At 40.4% G+C, this 19833-nt stretch overlaps 1 protein-coding gene across 3 annotated transcripts in view; it reads right to left on the bottom strand.

Moving 5' to 3' along the window:
- mark3b (MAP/microtubule affinity-regulating kinase 3b) overlaps window positions 1–19833 on the bottom strand; it is a 67905-nt gene that overhangs the window by 17577 nt on the left and 30495 nt on the right. For all 3 annotated transcript variants that reach the window (XM_063002238.1, XM_063002236.1, XM_063002237.1), the window contains exons 4-9: window positions 11124–11172; window positions 5687–5752; window positions 5468–5538; window positions 4473–4529; window positions 2907–3143; window positions 1060–1179 (exon numbers count right to left, since the gene is read on the bottom strand). In XM_063002238.1, coding sequence (XP_062858308.1) covers window positions 1060–1179; window positions 2907–3143; window positions 4473–4529; window positions 5468–5538; window positions 5687–5752; window positions 11124–11172 — 600 coding nt within the window. The remainder of the gene's footprint in view (window positions 1–1059; window positions 1180–2906; window positions 3144–4472; window positions 4530–5467; window positions 5539–5686; window positions 5753–11123; window positions 11173–19833) is intronic.

Genomic DNA, 19833 nt, shown 5'->3' on the forward strand with positions numbered 1-19833 from the left:
CACCTCACTTGCATGTTTTTGGATCGTGGGAGGTAACCGGAGCTCCCGGAGGAAACCCATGCAGACACGGGGACCCGGACTGCTCCACCTGGGACATTTTTGCTGTGAGGCTATAGTGTTACCCTCTGTGCCACCCCAGACAAAGCATAAATAAAATGAAGATAAAATAAGATGGATAAAATGAAGAAATATGGATGTGATGTAATCCAGATAAGGCAAACAAGCCTCTGTTTTTTGTTTTTATTTTTAGAATGGCAGAAATTAGGTCAACTTATTTCTTTTGGACAGGTAGTGTGGGCAGTGGTAGCTTAGTGGTTAAGGTACTGAAATAATGATTAAAAGGGCCATGATTCAAGCCCCACCACCACAAAAATGCCACTGTTGGGTCTCTGAGCAAGGCCTTTGCTTGCACTGTAGTCAGTCACATGTGTAAAATGTTTTAAATAAATATATTTTAGTGTGTGCTAAATGTCATTTATGGCAATTTTGGGCAGAGCTATGATAGCTTAGTGGTGAAGGTGCTCAATTAGTAATTAGAAGGTTGCTGGTTCAAGTCTCACATCATCAAGCCCCTTAACCCTTAATTGCTTAGATACCCAAATAAGTCACTTTGGATAGTAAGGTCTGCCAAATGCTGTAGGAAATACTACATTTCAACATTTATAGTTTACAGGAATGTATCCTTTTTTCAGATCATGCAGTATTTAATAAGGGCGCTGGTCACTTATGGTAAAAACCCTTCGCTAAAGCAATGTTATCAGTAAATGGACAAAAGAGCTGAGTAAGGCTAAGTAAGACTCCTTAATTATTCAGGAGTTGAGGAAATGCAGTGTTGTTGAGAGCATGGCAATGTTTCTGCACATCAGACTATACAATCCTCACAGCTTACAGTGCTCATCATTTTAAAGCAGAGCAACGGCATGTTGGCGGGGGGATTTGGAAATGGGGTGGAGCTGGTGGAGTCAGTTGCAAAAGAGTGGGGTGATGAAAAGAAATTGGATGCTTTGAAGTAAATCCAACCACATACTTTTTCACATACTTTTTATTGATTTCTTTTACCTCAAGTGTGCCCCGCTTAATAGGATTGAGCACCAGGAAGCGCTTGAGGAGGTTTTCGCAGTCAGTAGACATGTAGAAAGGAATGCGATACTTTCCTCTCAGAACTCGCTCCCTCAGCTCCTGCAACAATCAGCAAAGACAAAAACAATGATATCAGTCGCAATCGGAAATATACCACCTTCCCAATTAAATTAAGAATTTATAACTCTTAACTTCACTGTGGAGCTAGATTTTGCTTTAAACTAAGTTATCAGTTGAATGATACAGCAAATAAACAAAGAACATGAATGATATATAATATAATATTGCTTATTAGAGATGCATGAGTACCGATACTGGTATCGGGTAATTGTCCGATACCGCGCTCATTAACTTGTACTCGTACTCGCAAACGAGGCTCCGATACGAAACATCCGATACCGTGTGCCTAGTGCACGTTGCTGCGTTATGCCTGGTTCACACTACACGATTTTCGCCCTGATTTTCGCTCGGCGACTGGTCGGTGCTAGATTTGCCGGCTCGGGAGCAACTCGGCGTTCGCTCGGCGATCAAAACTCGGCTCTCAATCGCTAAGTGTGAACTATCCAACAACTCGATCTGACCGGCTCGCCGAGCGCTCGGCGACCGGATCGAGTTTTCTAACATGTCAGATATCTGATCCAATAGGTATTGGTATCGGTATCGGCAAGTACAAAAATACATGTACTTGTTTGGGGAAAAAAATGGTATTGATGCATCCCTATTGCTTATCTTAAAATCCACCTAAAGATGGTCTACAACATTAAACCATTGGAAACTCAATAACCACCCTTAATGTACTTGATTTGTTATATAAATGCCACATAGAGATTCAAGTGTTCAAGGTGTGTTGCGACCATGGTGAAAACTAACAGCTGAGAGATAATAATAATATTTAATTGCACCAAAAATATGGTTATAAGAAGATTTCAAAGACCTCGAACGTATCTAGAGACACCATTGGGGGTATTATCCACTTTTGGAAGAAAGCCTATAATTTCATCTTGAAGCATTAGCAATCTAATCAGGACAATTAAGAAGAGAACTTCTGTGTTATTGCAAAAGACTTTCAGGACGACAACCAAGGACTTCATTGTTGGACTCCAAGAGAAATACCAAGGCATTTTAAGAATAAATGTTCTGCCTTCAGTGGTGTACACAATTGAAGTTTATAGGCCCACCAGCATCATATAAGTAGAAAAATAGAACTTTTTCACCACTTATATCTACAGATATATATCTTTGTGATATTTTTTTTGTATAATCCACCCCATTAGTGTGCAAATCCACCTGATTAGCGTGCAAATGAAAATACAATGACAACAATCTCAATCTGGAGCGGGCTTTACAAATTACAATAGCTTTATTTTATTTTTTCAAACCCTTTGGTGGGTTGCAGAAAAATGTGTGGCAAAGAAAAATAATAATAATTAAATAAATAAATTATAACAAGCACAAACACAAAATGAACTTGTAATAATGTACATGAACCCTCCATTGAGGAGGCTTTACATTACATCTTGTATACAACAGTGGGATCAGAGTGCCACGATTTTTATTAATTAAGTTATATTTTGTTTTGTGTTTCGTTTTGATGCATTGTTTGTGTTGCCTGGGTTACGGTAAAAAACTGTATCCTATCTATACTGATAAAGTATTTATAAATGGCAAATAGTGCTGGTCGTACAAAATCTTTAAAATCAATATGCCGACGATTTATTACTGTCATAATACATTTCTGCTAAAAGACAACAAAAGGCATAATACTGCTTATGAGTTCTTTTCTATCCTTCAATCTACTCTGTTTATATCTGACTTTTCATGCTGACCTTCAGGTTCTGGCCATCAAAAGGCAGCGATCCGCTGACCAGTGTGTAGAGGATGACCCCCAGGCTCCAGACATCCACCTCAGGCCCGTCATACTTCTTGCCTTGGAACAGTTCGGGGGCGGCGTACGGCGGACTGCCACAGAACGTGTCCAGCTTGTTGCTGAGCGTGAACTCGTTGCTGAAGCCGAAGTCTGCTATTTTAATGTTCATGTCTGCGTCTAGCAGCAGATTCTCTGCCTGACAGTGAGAGAGCAAACAGATGCTAATGTTATGCAAGAGTATGTGTAAGTGTACGTTTTAAACATTCATCCAAGCACTTCAACTGAACTGTGAACAGTAGCTGTGTAAAGTTGTCTAGATTAATATTGTTAGCTTTCCTGTGAAAGCCTCAATAATGAGGGGTCAGATCAGACCACATCAGATATGCACTACTGGCGCCCAGGTGGCCCAGCGGGATAATCCGCTAGCACACCAGCACACTGGTCGGCTGGGCGCCCTCTAGCAGGCACAATTGGGTGGGAAAGACGGGTTGGTTTATTAGCGCTGTGTAAGGACCTTGGTTGCCCAGGGCGCCTGTACAGAAAGTGGAGGAGCGCAGAGATCAAGGCGTGCACAAAGCCAACCTCACGAGCAAATCCACCAAAGCATGGGAGAATAAGAAGGGATTGGTGGTCTGCGCACATATTGAAGGGAGTGTATGTCACCCAGAAGTCTTTTCTCACTCAATCGCCACTTTTCTTGAGTCACTGGATCAGCCAGCAATCTCCCCATATCTATATTTGTTAGTGTTTAATAAAGCAATAAGCCATGAGAGACCGTGCGTTATCGCGAAGCGGAGTGCCTAAAACATCTTTCCCCGTAATAAAATCATAGCAGTAACGCACGGTCTCTCGTGGCTTATTGCTTTTATAAAACGGTGGTCAACATAAAATATAATAAAATACAACAATGTCCAATTTATAAATGTTTTTATTTACAAAAACACTTACAAAAAGCATTCTTCCACGAAATCAGGTAGTCCGTTAACAGTATTGCTAGGCAACAGGAGGGCGAACATAACATTCGCAATAAACATTCCTCCACAAACACTATTACACTATTTCTTGGACGAAACACCCGCTTAATGATTAGGATTAATCTGTTTATATTAATCTGGACATTTCCATGTATAGTACATGACTTAAAATAGTGTTCAACCAAATTTGTACTTTTTCTTTTCAGTGGCGTATTAATATTGAATGATGTGAGGTGGTCATAGGTGTGCGTATATCAGGGATTTTACAACGGCTTCGAACGTGGCTCAGCCAATCAGATTTTAGGACCGGAACTATCCGTTTTATAAATCGGCTGTATTTGTCTTCTCCAAATCTCTTTCCTGACTTGAACCTGTTCTCAATGACATCCCATGTCAAAAATGAAGAAAAGCGGTAGCCATAGTTAAGTATTCAGTCCAAGAAATAGGTGTCACATTCTACTTAACAGCACGAGCAGGCAGCCGGCATATTTTGAAGCTGTAACTACGGAAAAAAGCTTGACAGACAACAGTCCTTAAAGTCCTAATCTTACCTTGAGGTCCCTGTGCACAATGTGTTTTTGATGGCAGTACTGTACAGCTGATACAATCTAAAGAACAAGATTGAAAAAGAGCAGAAAAACAAAGTTTAGCAGTCAGTGTAGGTGTGCCTGAGAATAAATCGTTCTAATGGTTGCAACATGAAGCTAGGTCTGAACACCAATTAGCCACATTGATTGCCAAGGGCCTGTTTTCCCAGAAATCTCACTGATTAGGCACAAGCCCAGCAACATGGAAAGAGTAAGCCGGATGAAGTTCATTAACAGACAAAAAACCCTTACTCCTTATTTTAATAAAGCAATTCATTTATCACAGAGGGAAAAGCTGTGCAACACCCACGCTACCTGCTGTACCTGCCACCATGATGTCCGAGGTTACACATTTCAATAATTTACCAGATCACTTCATTAAATGTCATTTAATCACTAACAACAGAATTTTAATTTGTTAAAACATAAGTAGTTTAATCTGGTTATATAGCAAATTATGTTTTAGGGAAGGGCAGTGGTCACATTGTGTAGTCACATTTTTCCATTGAAAACAGAAACTAACTATATAATTCTGACAAAAATTAGTGGAGAGGTTACCGCTCATAATAGTTCCCATAGTTCCTGTGTTGTGCAGTGGAAGGATCTGGAAGCATTTGTGTGATGCTGTAATAAGTTTAGTGCTTAAGCCTGACCCAGATAAACCCAGCAGCAGAAGAGCCGGATACCCACAGGAACACAGTGAGGAAGAGGAGAGGGGTGAGACCCTGGCTACTAGAAAATCCACTGGCTGAAGAGATGTGGTCTAATCAACAAATGTTGTTACAAGACCAGAGAGCTGCGGTGCTACTAGTAATTACATGTCACTAGCTGAAGCATCAGCATGTGTCCTATGTTGGCGTTAACTTCCACTGGGCACTGTAGAACAGCAACATGTCCTAAATGTAAATAGCGAGCTGTGCCTTTGATTATACAGTTCTAAGCACAATGCAGACTTATACCTGTCTAAATTTAGCTCTGGCCTCCTTCTCCTTCATCCGTCCATGAGCTACGAGGTAGTCAAACACCTCCCCTGCCGAGAAGATAACACACCACATCAGACAGAATTTATGTCTACACCACATTCCCAAGTGTTTCATATTATTATCTTTATTAAAACATATTGTTACGTTACAAACAAAGGCTGAAATTAGAAATAACAAATTAAGACATTTACTCACCTCCACTGGCATACTCCATCACCAGATAAAGGGTTTTCTCTGTTTCTATAACCTCGAAAAGCTTTACTGTTGATCCAACAGGGAGAGGTTGGAAAAAAGAATACAAAAAGTAAAAAAGGGGGAAAAGGAATAAAATTTTAATTCAGATTTCTGTTTTATGTTGAAAAGCAGCTTACAATGCATTCTTCATCCCATACCAAACAATGAGACAAATTGTTTATATGACATAGTCAAAAGCGACACACATGGCATGACATGGGGAAACTAATTCTCACTGTTTCACAAAGCCTGGAACTGTTGTATTCCACTGACAATTACAACATACAAGGCATTGTGAGAAAATGTGGCATGGTGACTAAGCTGTGAAATAGAGAGACTGGGATTGAATTATTGATAGCAATTCCACATTTTCTAATCCTAGAATCATTTGTTGTGGCTTCAAGCTCTGTAATAAGAGTTATTGAACCATTTCATTGAAGAAGAACACCTTTATTTGTCCTATATACATATACACATGTAGAGTACAATACAATTTATTGCCTGAATAGACCAGCTTGTTTGGACACGGGTCATTGGCCATTGTACGGCTCCCCTAAAGCAGACAGGGTTAAGAACCTTGCTCAACGGCCCAACAGTGGCTGCATAGCAAAGGCTGGATTTTAACCGACAATCCTCTGACTGATAGTCCAAAGCTCCCACTGTCCCAAAAAGCAGTAGTTTCATCCACCCATTTACTTTTTTATCTTCTCATGTTTCCAAATTATGGTCATTGTAGAGCATTCCAATTTGAAATAAATTTCATACAAAACTGCCTGTGAAGAAACAGTTTTTAAACTTGTCGCTCAGTGGCACAGCCAGCAGAAACCGTTTGGGCAGCATATCACTGTGGTAATTAAGCAATAGAACACGAGAGGGAGTGTGTTATCGCGAATAACATCACGGCTGTGATTCGGTCGCAGTGTTCTATTGCTTTTATACAACAGTTTTTAAAAAATAAAGAAAGAAAATAAATCAAAGAAGCCCTGAATTTCATATTAAATATGCTTTAATATTGACAATACCTTCCGCCAAAAAGTAGTTCCACAACGAATATAAAGTTTAACACTACAAAGCAGACATCCCAAGTTGCAAAAACTCATTTCAGGGAGGTAAGAAGAACAAGAAGAAGAAGGCAAGAACCTCCGAAGGGAAAAAAGAAATAAAAAACCTCTCGCACACACCAAAGGATATGGGTGATAACAGAACTTTTAGGAGCTGCTAACTGGGCTATTAGGCTAACTGTTCGCGTAACAAACACATTAATGTTCCCTACATAGTGCACTAGATTGTGTATCAGATCACGGATTTATGTTCCCTACATAGTGCACTAGATTGTGAATTAGACAATTGGTTATGTTCCCTACACAGTGCACTAGATTGTATATCAGATAACGCATTCATGTTCACTACATGGCGCGATCGGGAAAAAAGTCTGTGTCGCCTGCGTGCGCGTTTGTGTGCATGAAGCTTGTCGTTACTGGCAACGCGTCAGCGGAGTAATACAGTTGTGGTGTGAAAAGGCTGTGCTGTTATCACGAATATCAGCACGGTTAGAACGCTTCTCAACCAATCAGATTGTAAGGTCGGAACTAACTGTTGTATAAGTGGCAATATACGCCAAGGTTAACGAAGCACAAAACGCTCATCATGTGAATGTAATCTTAACGGTAAAATGATGAGTTTGCACAATTATACCAATATTGTACTAGTATAGTCAGATAACTGCCATGTTTCATTACTATGATTTTAGCCAAAATAAATCAAAAAGGTAAAAAGTGTCCATTTTATGAAATTAGGGGTGTAGCAAGGCAGGAATACACCCTGGCCAGGGCACTATTCCATCACAGAGCATCATCTAGCCCTTCTACCTACTGTAATGTATTTTAAACTAAAGGAGGGAAAAGAACCTATGTAGACACTGGCAGAGTGAACTAAACTTCTAAGACTCTGACCAAAGTCAAGAAACAAGCCACAAGACCCTGGAGCTGTGCTTCATACACAATGCCAGCTGTACCACCATGCTGTCCTAAGTAGTGATTAAGGAAACCATGATCATTCTTAAGCTATTTTAAGTAAAATACTGTAAATCTATTACTATTATGCTGATTATGCATTATTTCCAGTCGGATTAGAAAGCCTTCTAATCGTTAGCAGTTTCTGGTAAAAAATCTTGTGGTATAAGGGTTTCTAACTGCTCACCCCTGTCTCATCAAAGGACCAAAGTGAAACCTGAAAATGTAATACTGATCAGCAACAAAGGCAACCCTACCACCCGAACTTCCACCAAACCACAATATTATAGCTACACTGAATTACAGACCACTTCCTGTTTTAATGAAGAGCCGGTACCAAAAGCTTACAAGAATAATGGGCTTTTCTATTCAAAACAAGAGAAAATGGGTCACTGCTAGGGAAGGGGTAGCTTGTGACCAGACACAATAACCTCACTAAGGGTAAAATCCCCTGGGCCTGAATAAGTGATAGCTGTGCAAGTGTTGCAAAAGGGAATCTCGAGAGTGTGCAGTCAGAGTGACACCATGATAACATCTAAACTGCACATCCAGTCAAACTGTTAGAGCTTAACAACACAGTAAACAATTATGTACAGTAGTTTGTTCAATCCTGAACAACCTTATATTTTATTCTGCAGATTTCATCACATCAGACTATGCTCATTTCTCATCACAGAAACTGAGCAAATTCTCTTTCTGCTTTTATGTTTCATATCAAATTTCCACTACAAAGCATTCAGAATGCAGCTCATCTGGCTTACAACCTACCCACATTCTATAGGAAGAATTTACTAGCAGTTCTTTAATGGCTTCCTGTTCAGGGATTAAAATCAAAACTATTTTCTAAAAAAGCCAGAAAAGGCTTTGCTTCTAATAATCTGCATCCTTGATTCACTTGAAAAACAGCTGATTTTCATAAGGCTAATGACATATTTAAATAATACTTTATATAAAGCCTCTTCTAATGCTTTTTGTTGTTCCTTGCACTACTCTGAAACATACAAAAATATGCTAGGTCATCTCGGACTTCTTTTTTTTTTTTTTACTGCTGAATCACCTTATTATACAACCTAATAAAAAGATAAAAACTAAAAATATGCTAGGTCACAGATATTAATACAGTAACTTAAATAATAACTTTATTAAAGCATAAGGTCCATAGTTTAACTTCGTGGCGAGGCCTCCTAATTACTTTTTTAGTGAATATACAAAAAAATATGACTATAATTGGTAACTATTTAGGGCCCTTAAACATTGAGCTAGTTCGACTGTACCAATTAAAAAGAACAAAAGACAGAAGTCTCTTACAAGGGTCAGGAAGAAAAGCCAAACTGTTGGCTTGGAAATTCAGGGGCTAGCCTTATTTTGTGTGTGTGTATGACATACACCGATCAGCCATAACATTAAAACCACCTCCTTGTTTCTACACTCACTGTCCATTTTTCAGCTCCACTGACCATATAAAAGCCCTTTGTAGTTCTACAATTACTGACTGTAGTCCATCTGTTTCTCTACATACTGTTTTTGCCTGCTTTCACCCTGTTCTTCAATGGTCCGGACCCCCACAGGACCACCACACAGCAGGTATTATTTAGGTGGTGGATCATTCTTAGCACTGCAGTGACAATGACATGGTGGTGGTGTGTTAGTGTGTGTTGTGCTGGTATGAGTGGATCAGACACAGCAGAGCTGCTGGAGTTTTTAAATACCGTGTCCACTCACTGTCCACTCTATTAGACACTCCTACCTAGTTGGTCCACCTTGTAGATGTAAAGTCAGAGACGATCGCTCATCTGTTGCTGCTGTTTGAGTTGGTCATATTCAAGACCTTCATCAGTGGTCACAGGACGCTGCCCACGGGGCGCTGTTGACTGGATATTTTTGGTTGGTGGACTATTCTCAGTCCAACAGTGACAGTGAGGTGTTTAAAAATTCCAGCAGCGTGTCTGATCCACTCATACCAGCACAACACACACTAACACACCACCACCATGTCATTGTCACTGAAGTGCTGAGAATCATCCACCACCTAAATAATACCTGCTCTGTGGTGGTCCTGGGAGAGTCCTGACCATTGAAAAACAGCATAAAAGGGGGCTAACAAAGCATGTAGAGAAACAGATGGACTACAGTCAGTAATTGTAGAACTCCAAAGTGCTTCTATATGCTAAGTGGAGCTGATAAAATAGACAGTAAGTGTAGAAACAAGGAGGTGGTTTAAATGTTATGGCTGATCGGTGTATAAATGTGCCTACAGTTAGAATCAAAATCGGAATTAGATTTATTATCATAAATGATAAATCGTACGTGTTTTACATACAAGGAATTTGATTTGGTGTACTGATGCCTGACACAGAAAAAGATAAAAACTAGTAATATTAAACAGTTCAATAAAGTATTCTGTAGTAGGAAAGTGTCCAGTAAGCAGTGTAGAGTGCAAGTACAATTAATTGCATTTATGTGAAGATACATCACAAAAGTGCAAATGTTTTATGCAGGATGTGCAGATGTTTTTCAGTAATATGATGTGCACTGTCCATGAGGGGGATGGAGAGTGAGGGTCAGAGAGTCAGCATCAGTGTGTCAGTTGCTCTTTTGCTATACTGTTTATATTACGGTATAGATAGAATTGTGGAGGAGTGTAAGATTTTATTTATACAGGACTTTTAACAAGCAAACAATAGATAATAATCCTGTGTGAACCCATATGATCAATGATACAAAGCAGTGTTTTTTTTCCTTTTTTTCTCCCACCTTAGCGCCTCAAATTTCTGCCCGTCAATCATCCTCTCACTAATGCTGGTCCCCACTCCTGATTGGGGAGGACGAGGCTGCTCCACACCCCCTCTGACACGTGCACAGCAATCGAACATCTTATCACCTACACTTGACGAGTGCAGTGCAGTACAGCGCTGTGTACGTGTGCCACACCCTCTACCGCACTCCTTTCCCATCTTCCGTGCAGGCGCCACCAACCAGCCAGCAGAGGTCGTAATCGCACTAGTCTGAGAGAGAGTCCCCATCCGGCTTAAGCCCGCCCCCTATCTGAACAACAGGCCAATCATTTTTTTATGTGGCCGCTCAGCCTCAGCCTTCGGAAGGCAGAGCCGAGATTCGATACGATGTATTCGAGATCTCAGCTCTGGTGAACAGCGTGTGTTTTTACCGCTGCGCCACCTGAGCGGCCAAAGCAGTGTTTTTGTGATCGGAGGGGGACCACATGGCCAGTTAAACAGGCTTGTTTAAAGAAGAAAGATGACCTGCAGATAAAATTGCAAATGCTAATAATGGACCCTGCCTGACTTACCCAATAAATAAACTATAACAAAGTAAAAAAGCATGTGATTGGTGTAAAAAGAGGTTATTAGAACCTCTGTAGAACTCACCAATATTTGGATGGTTTAGAATCTTCATTATTCTTACTTCCCGGAAGAGCTATAAAAGAAAAAAAAAATCAATTAGAACATGCAGGCAACATCAACCACACTTTTATTACAATGATTGTCACATGACTTTTTGTATTTTCTGTTTATGCATTTCCCCAATTATCCTCCTAATCTAGTCTGCATCTTTTAGTGTGTCTGTGTAAGAACCCAGCAGAGCTTGAGATCTCAGCACTGGTGGGCTAGTGTATTTTACCATTGCGCCACCCGAGCACCCACATCACACATTAATTTTATTTCATATAACTAAATACAGTGGACCCTTGACTTACAAATTTAATTGGTTCCGAAGGGCTGTTCTTAAGTCAAAATGTTAGTTAGTTAGTTGTTAGTTAAACCTATTTTTCCCATAAGAAATAATGTAAATAGAATTAATCTGTGCCAGACCTCTCAAACCACCCCCATACCTAACCTTTCTAATGTCTTAAATGGTCTTTTTTGTTATAAATACACATATATTTTCCCTTAAATCTTAAATTATAGAATAGAAATTGCTGTAATAAACAATAATAAACAACAATACACAGTAGTACTCTACATAAAAACACACATCACAGTACAGTACATGTGCTGTACCAAACTCAACTTGTTCGTGACGTCACGTGTTTCGCGAATTTCAGTTCGTAATCCGAAATTTGTTCGTACGTTAAGTTGAAAAAGATCGTTCTTAACCCAAAATGTTCGTATGGTAAACCGTTCGTAACTCAAGGGTCCACTGTACCTTCTTAAACACAGACAGTTGTGCCTGTACAACACCCAGCCAGGGTGTTAGCAAAGCTAAGAGGCAAACCTGAGTTCAAGTCTAAGCCATGCCCATCTAGATTTTTTAAATAGACAACAACATGTGATGAGGTTGCATTTGCACACACAGTCCAATCAGACTGCAAAGTGTAAGCATATGAATCACAGGATTTGGGTGTACCAAACTGTTAAAATTTTGTGCTAATATTCAAAATACACAAGATTTCCAAAACTGCACCACATCCATCCTAGTTTTAAGGAACAGTGTTGGAAAATAAAATATAGTTATGAGTATGTGACAGTCGAGCATTATCGCATCACAAAAAGAAGCTCAGTTATCACTGAGCAAATGTGGCAAATTTGTAGTTCTAAATATCATTTACATGTATGGCATTTAGCAGATGCTTTTTTTAATCCAAAGTGACTTACTATTATACAGTGTCAACAGTTAGGGGGTTAAGGGCCTTACTCGAGGGTTAAACAACAGCAACCTTGCCGCTCAGGTGGCGCAGCAGTAAAAACACAAGCTGAAACCAGAGCTGGGATCTCGAATACATCGTATCGAATCTCAGCTCTGCCTGCCGGCTAAGGCTGAGCGGCCACATGAACAACGATTGGACTGTTGTTCAGATAAGGGCAGGACTAAGTCGTATGGGGTCTCTCTCTCATGACTGGTGCAATTACGACCTCTGCTGGCTGATTGATGGCGCCTGCACATAGATGAGAAAAGAGTGCTCTCAGGGTGTGTCTCTCCGTACACAATGCTGAGCTGCACTGCACTCGTCAAAGTGTGGGTGATAAGATGCATACGGCATGCTGCCCACGTGTCGGAGGGGGAGTGGGTTAGCTTCGTTCTCCTCAATCAGAGCAGGGATTGGCATTGGTGGAGAGGAAGCATGACGCAATCGGGCAATTGGACGCGCTAAAAAGGGAGAAAAAGGGGAGAAAATGCATGTGATGTGAGCATGCTTTTACATCTAATATTCTTTTAGAAATCACCTTATCAAGAACTTATTTATTTCATGTGAAAAAAAACCAAATCCTTATTAAACTCACATTATTTTTAATAATGTCCAATAAAATGAGGGGAAATCAAATGAGTGACTTTAAGTGACTGTAAAATCATATTTAGATTTTAGAATAATTATAAAGTACATAAATTAATGGGTTTATTTTAATAATGCACAATGTTCCTGCCACATATCTTCTAAACACAGAAAATTAGCATGTAAATCTTGTGCCATTATTGTAGCTGTGACACATTCCTTCCTTCTCTCCTCATCTGCTCTATAAACACACATTCCTGGACAGAAAAAGGTTTACGGTGGCTTAAGCCCAAACTGTTGGCATGTTCTGACCCTGTGACCCTCCCTCAGTTACAGGCAATCTTATAAGCCAACCCACCTACACAAGGATGTGATACATTATACCATGACCACGAGCTTGTTGGACATCCCTTTAAAAAAACAAATAGGATTAAAACCAGAGTGACCTCTATGTGATCTTTTCAGCTATAATAACAGCCACTTTCCTGATAAGGTTTCTCACAAGTCTCGGAAGTGTTTCTGTGGGAATTTGTGCCCAATCAGTCAAAAGAGCATTTGTATGACAAATGTTAGTCAAAAAAGCCTCAATTGAAGTTCCAGTTCATTCCAATGCTGTTCAGTAGGACTGAGGTCAGGGCTTTGTGCAGGCCAGTGGAGTTTCTTTAAAGCAAGATTTACTTCATGTATTTAAAGACTTCGCCTTGTGCACATGGGCACAGTCATGCTGGAACAGAAATGGTCTTTCCTTAACTTCCCTAAACATATAGTTGGAAGAATATAATTTCCTATATATAATTGATTTATTACACCTGTTAACAATGTATTGGCTAAAATACATGAAGTAAAAAATAAGTAGGGTGTCCCAATACTTTGTCCATGTAGTGTTTGACAGAATTGGCAGTAAAAAGTAGCTCAAATCATATGGCAGAATTACAGGGTTTGTAAATTCTTCCAAAAAAGGCACATCAGCTAAGCTCCCAGTCAGCCTTGATCACACATTTTCTTTTACATTTATTGTATTATTGTACTTTTACCACTTTATGCTTCCATTCAGTTGCTAATGCACCATTCTCCCCTCTGTTCACAAGCTCTTATTCAAGTTTTTTCCCCCTTCCATTAAGATGAGCATATTGCCATTTAACCCCAGTCTGAAAGTCCCGGCACTCTGCAGTGAAAGCGCTCTCAGAGCACATAAACCCAAACCAAACACTGTGCTTTAGTCTTACCGCACACAACAATGCACCAATACTACCAATTCTATCTGTATGTGTATGTATACCATACAACCAGACAGTAGAAGGTGCTGTAGCAGCAGCAAGAAGGTGACGCCCAACAACGGCCCTTTCTTTCTCAGACACCGCCCACTGTTGTAGAGCAGTGGTTCCCAACCACCGGTCCGCACAGAAAGAATAAATAATTAACATTTTTTCTGTTTTATTGACAATCACACTCTGAAAGATGTTTTATTTTGAAAAAATGCATTCTCCTTTAATAACATCCAACTGTTTCTCTTGACCCGTTTGACACTCACTATTTCAGTCACGTCGCATAATTTCATTTTAAATCCTCTCGCCCCCGCCGGTCTGTGAAATTATATCTTATATGAAACCGGTCCGTGGTGCAAAAAAGGTTGGGGACCGCTGTTGTAGAGCACTTGACCAATCCGGCGGCACAAACTGTTACCTAAAGTGATTGTATATATGCTGAACACAGCTTCAAACAGGGTTTTCCTCCAATCTTTAACACAAAAAACACATTTGTGTCCTGTAATACTGATAACAAGTGGGCTTAGGTAAGCATGTGCTTTATCAATCTAATAAAAAAATGTTATGTTTCACATTAAGACTTTATTGGATTTTAAAAAAGGACAGCCTCTGAACCAAGTTGAAATATTTATGTAAGCAACACAAATAAAATCAACACACAGGTGTTAATCTATTCAATTATAATGCTGAGCTGCAGCTTGTTAAGAGGCAGTTTTTGGCTTTGGTGCAGCGGTAAAATGTTAGCCCACTACTGCTGAGATCCTGAGTTCAAATCTCAGCGGAGGGCGCTTAGATGGTGCAGCGGTAAAAAAACACTAGTCCGCACTAGCTAGATCTTGAGCTCTCAGATGCCTACACAGACACACGATCGGCTGTGTCTCTGAAGGTGGAGGGACAATGGCTGAAACAGGGATTTTCTGGGTAAATAAAAGAAAAACAGAAAAACACATATAAAGACTATTGGCCAGTCGGACACCTACACAAACATAATTGGCTACTACTTGTCAGTGCGCTCTCAGTGCTGTTTCTAAGCTAAAAGTTTCTAAGATAAAAATAAGAATAAGATAATAAATTAAAAATAAGAAGGGTTGAGCCAGAAAGGAGACCCGACATAAAAAATGTTTAAGGGAGCAACCGAAAGTAGAAGAACCCTTCAGTACCCACTTTGGTGAGTTGGAGTCTACAGTAGAACACCCTATCTGACCTGACCTAAAGTAGCAGTTGCGGCACCGTGTTATCGTGTGAGATTTTTTGTGCCAGCACTGTGGCAGCTCAGCTCCACAAGGTCATGCATCTGTTCTTTATAAACATACATAGGTTCAAGTGCAAAAGGCTAAATTTAGTGTCTAGTACGGCTTGTGACTGTGAACGTGAAAAGCAGTAACATAATCTCAACAGCCTTCACCAGCTGATAGTGTACAGGAGAGCTAAAACTGGACTGAACGAATGAGTCACATACACACTGACTCCAGAACTGACTCCTGACTGCACAGAACAGACCACTACATGGCACATGGAAAGCAACGCTGACCGGTTTATGAATGAGACAATGTAAGAACACAGGGGAAAGCAGGAATTTATGAACTCAAAGCGTTCATTAGTTAAAACTTGAACATATAACAGAGCACTACACACCCATCTAGCTCTGGAGTCAGGTCATGATTAGGAGATAAAAGCAAAACGTGTCTTTGAAATTTCAATGCCATGCAAGCAACCTCCTGGCTTACGAAGACAGAAGGTATGTTGGGAATCAGTGTGAGTGGGTGGTGAGTCCAAACCGCTAATCACTGTACTAATTAAAAATAAGCCACTACTAACGTGCTAACGAGCGGAAGACATCCAGACACTGAGAGAACAGAGCTGAGAGGAAGAGCACCAAATCATGTGATCAAGTGGTTCAAATCCCCAACACAGATAGTCGTGAGCAGTATCCATGTTAAAGAGTTTGGAAATCAATTACCTTCAACAACGTAGCCAGGCCTACATTATCAACAAGACATACAGCCACCACTGAAGACAGACAGGCTGTGGAGTGATGCCTAGAACAGTGGATTCAGACTTTTCAGGCTTTTCAAACCCCCCGCCACAATCCATGGCAGTCATTAAATAACACTCATAAATTTAATGAAAGAATAAATAGAACCTACAATACACAGCACAGTCTTACTTAATAGTTGAATGTAAACCTAGAACATCCAGCAATGATGCGAGGCTCCCTGTTTTGACCCCCCCACCATGTGTCCACAGAACTGAATTGCAAGGTTTCCAAACTCAGTTATCTGAGTCGTGTTTTTAGATGCTTTATACTTCGACATCTTGGACATATTGACTAAACGACTGCTAACTGAATTGCCGTAGGATTGCTAGGACCAGCTCATAGTCCAAATTAACCAGTAAACATGAGGCATTTGAATGCTATGCGAATGAAAAATTTTAAATTGCTAAACATAAACCTTACATTTTGAATTTTACAGCAAATTGCATATTACTCGGGAAAAAGTTAATTCCACAGCTCATATCAAAGTATGCTGTATATTGTTTTCCTTACTCTTCATTTACTCAGTACCATGTAATGGCCTATCACCACACTTGTCTTGTGTTCCTATCCCCTTCACATTTTAGGTCCAAAAATGTACCTTGTATTTCTTGTAGGTCCTTGTATTCATTAAACTATTTATTTGCACGGTGTATAGTGTATTGTTTGCACTTGTTCTTTGTTGCACCTTGGTCCTAAAGGAAGTTTGTTTAGATTCAGTAATATAACATCCCTAGTCTAGACCTCAATTGAAGTCCACCTGTTGCAATCTTAATTTACACTTTACAAGAAAGATCTTGAGTGGTCCAGTGGAAGGAGTGCACACGAAGGCCGAATGTACACACACACGCTTTAATAGATTTTGTCTATGGACTGTTTCAAAGTTAAATTGCATTATGGTAGTAACAGGTACATGTTCATCCCTTTATATCTGTTTTTATTTTGTTGAAGTGTGTATACATCTTGGCCACCTTTGTACATAAATAAGCACATTATAATCTATATTTGTACATTTCCAAAAGTCTGCTGAACCACTGACATTTGAGTTTACTTTTTAAGCTCCATGACAGTGACCTGAAATCAGAGCCACAGCACCTGCAGGATAACCTACATGGTTTATTGTGCTGGTCTGAAAGGCTGTTTGAGCTTGTTGTTTGAAAATGTGAGAAGGCTTTCTAAAATCAAGTTAACACATTTGCCAATGTATAATATGGCAGAAGACAAAAAAACAAGGCTTCGAGAAGAAATCTCTTTTTATATTCTCCATGATTTGTAAATCATTTACCACTTATTATGATTGAGCACACTAAGGAAAAGAAAAATACTGAACTAACATCTAACAGGAAAACAGGTAAGCCCCCTCAAAGCAATGGAATTCCCGATCATGCACAATTCTCTCTGGATCTCAGCAGGTGATTGGCTGCCCTGCTGCGAAGCTTTGAAGTAGGAAGCTCACCCCACCCATTTCTGTCAGAACACTCTCGAACAGGAAGCTGCACGTGGAGATGTGGCTCGGGTGGCAGCGAGATGTGCTTACACCCACAGGAAAATGGGGGCATGCATATGACCATCGAGACTAATACACAACTATGTTATATTTAGGGTTGTTGCAATGATGTCTGTAAGGGCCTGGTGCTCTCAAACACAGTATATACAGTGTATCACAAAAGTGAGTACACCCCTCACATTTCTGCAGATATTTAAGTATATCTTTTCATGGGACAACACTGACAAAATGACACTTTGACACAATGAAAAGTAGTCTGTGTGCAGCTTATATAACAGTGTAAATTTATTCTTCCCTCAAAATAACTCAATATACAGCCATTAATGTCTAAACCATTGGCAACAAAAGTGAGTACACCCCTTAGTGAAAGTTCCTGAAGTGTCAATATTTTGTGTGGCCACCATTATTTCCCAGAACTGCCTTAACTCTCCTGGGCATGGAGTTTACCAGAGCTTCACAGGTTGCCACTGGAATGCTTTTCCACTCCTCCATGACGACATCACGGAGCTGGCGGATATTCGAGACTTTGCGCTCCTCCACCTTCCGCTTGAGGATGCCCCAAAGATGTTCTATTGGGTTTAGGTCTGGAGACATGCTTGGCCAGTCCATCACCTTTACCCTCAGCCTCTTCAATAAAGCAGTGGTCGTCTTAGAGGTGTGTTTGGGGTCATTATCATGCTGGAACACTGCCCTGCGACCCAGTTTCCGGAAGGAGGGGATCATGCTCTGCTTCAGTATTTCACAGTACATATTGGAGTTCATGTGTCCCTCAATGAAATGTAACTCCCCAACACCTGCTGCACTCATGCAGCCCCAGACCATGGCATTCCCACCACCATGCTTGACTGTAGGCATGACACACTTATCTTTGTACTCCTCACCTGATTGCCGCCACACATGCTTGAGACCATCTGAACCAAACAAATTAATCTTGGTCTCATCAGACCATAGGACATGGTTCCAGTAATCCATGTCCTTTGTTGACATGTCTTCAGCAAACTGTTTGCGGGCTTTCTTGTGTAGAGACTTCAGAAGAGGCTTCCTTCTGGGGTGACAGCCATGCAGACCAATTTGATGTAGTGTGCGGCGTATGGTCTGAGCACTGACAGGCTGACCCCCCACCTTTTCAATCTCTGCAGCAATGCTGACAGCACTCCTGCGCCTATCTTTCAAAGACAGCAGTTGGATGTGACGCTGAGCACGTGCACTCAGCTTCTTTGGACGACCAACGCGAGGTCTGTTCTGAGTGGACCCTGCTCTTTTAAAACGCTGGATGATCTTGGCCACTGTGCTGCAGCTCAGTTTCAGGGTGTTGGCAATCTTCTTGTAGCCTTGGCCATCTTCATGTAGCGCAACAATTCGTCTTTTAAGATCCTCAGAGAGTTCTTTGCCATGAGGTGCCATGTTGGAACTTTCAGTGACCAGTATGAGAGAGTGTGAGAGCTGTACTACTAAATTGAACACACCTGCTCCCTATGCACACCTGAGACCTAGTAACACTAACAAATCACATGACATTTTGGAGGGAAAATGACAAGCAGTGCTCAATTTGGACATTTAGGGGTGCAGTCTCTTAGGGGTGTACTCACTTTTGTTGCCGGTGGTTTAGACATTAATGGCTGTATATTGAGTTATTTTGAGGGAAGAATAAATGTACACTGTTATATAAGCTGCACACAGACTACTTTTCATTGTGTCAAAGTGTCATTTTGTCAGTGTTGTCCCATGAAAAGATATACTTAAATATCTGCAGAAATGTGAGGGGTGTACTCACTTTTGTGATACACTGTATATGCTAAATTGGAAGGAAAAAAATTGTTGATAGTGTTTATTATTGGCACAACCAGCAGAAAGTAATTTTGTTGTGTATCAAGGCTTAAACGCTGCAGTATGCTATAGTATGTGCCAGGCTTTTGGTGAACGAAAGCCACCTGAGTGTTAGAGCAGCAGATAATCCGGTAAGTACTGTTAGTTAATTTTGTCCCTAAGGTTGTCGTCAGTAATGCAAAACAACTGGTTTCCAGTGAATTGAAATAAATGAGCAAGTACTAAACAATAG

The sequence above is a fragment of the Trichomycterus rosablanca genome, chromosome 9 (assembly GCF_030014385.1).
Source record: "Trichomycterus rosablanca isolate fTriRos1 chromosome 9, fTriRos1.hap1, whole genome shotgun sequence".
NCBI classification, from domain to species: Eukaryota; Metazoa; Chordata; class Actinopteri; order Siluriformes; family Trichomycteridae; genus Trichomycterus; species Trichomycterus rosablanca.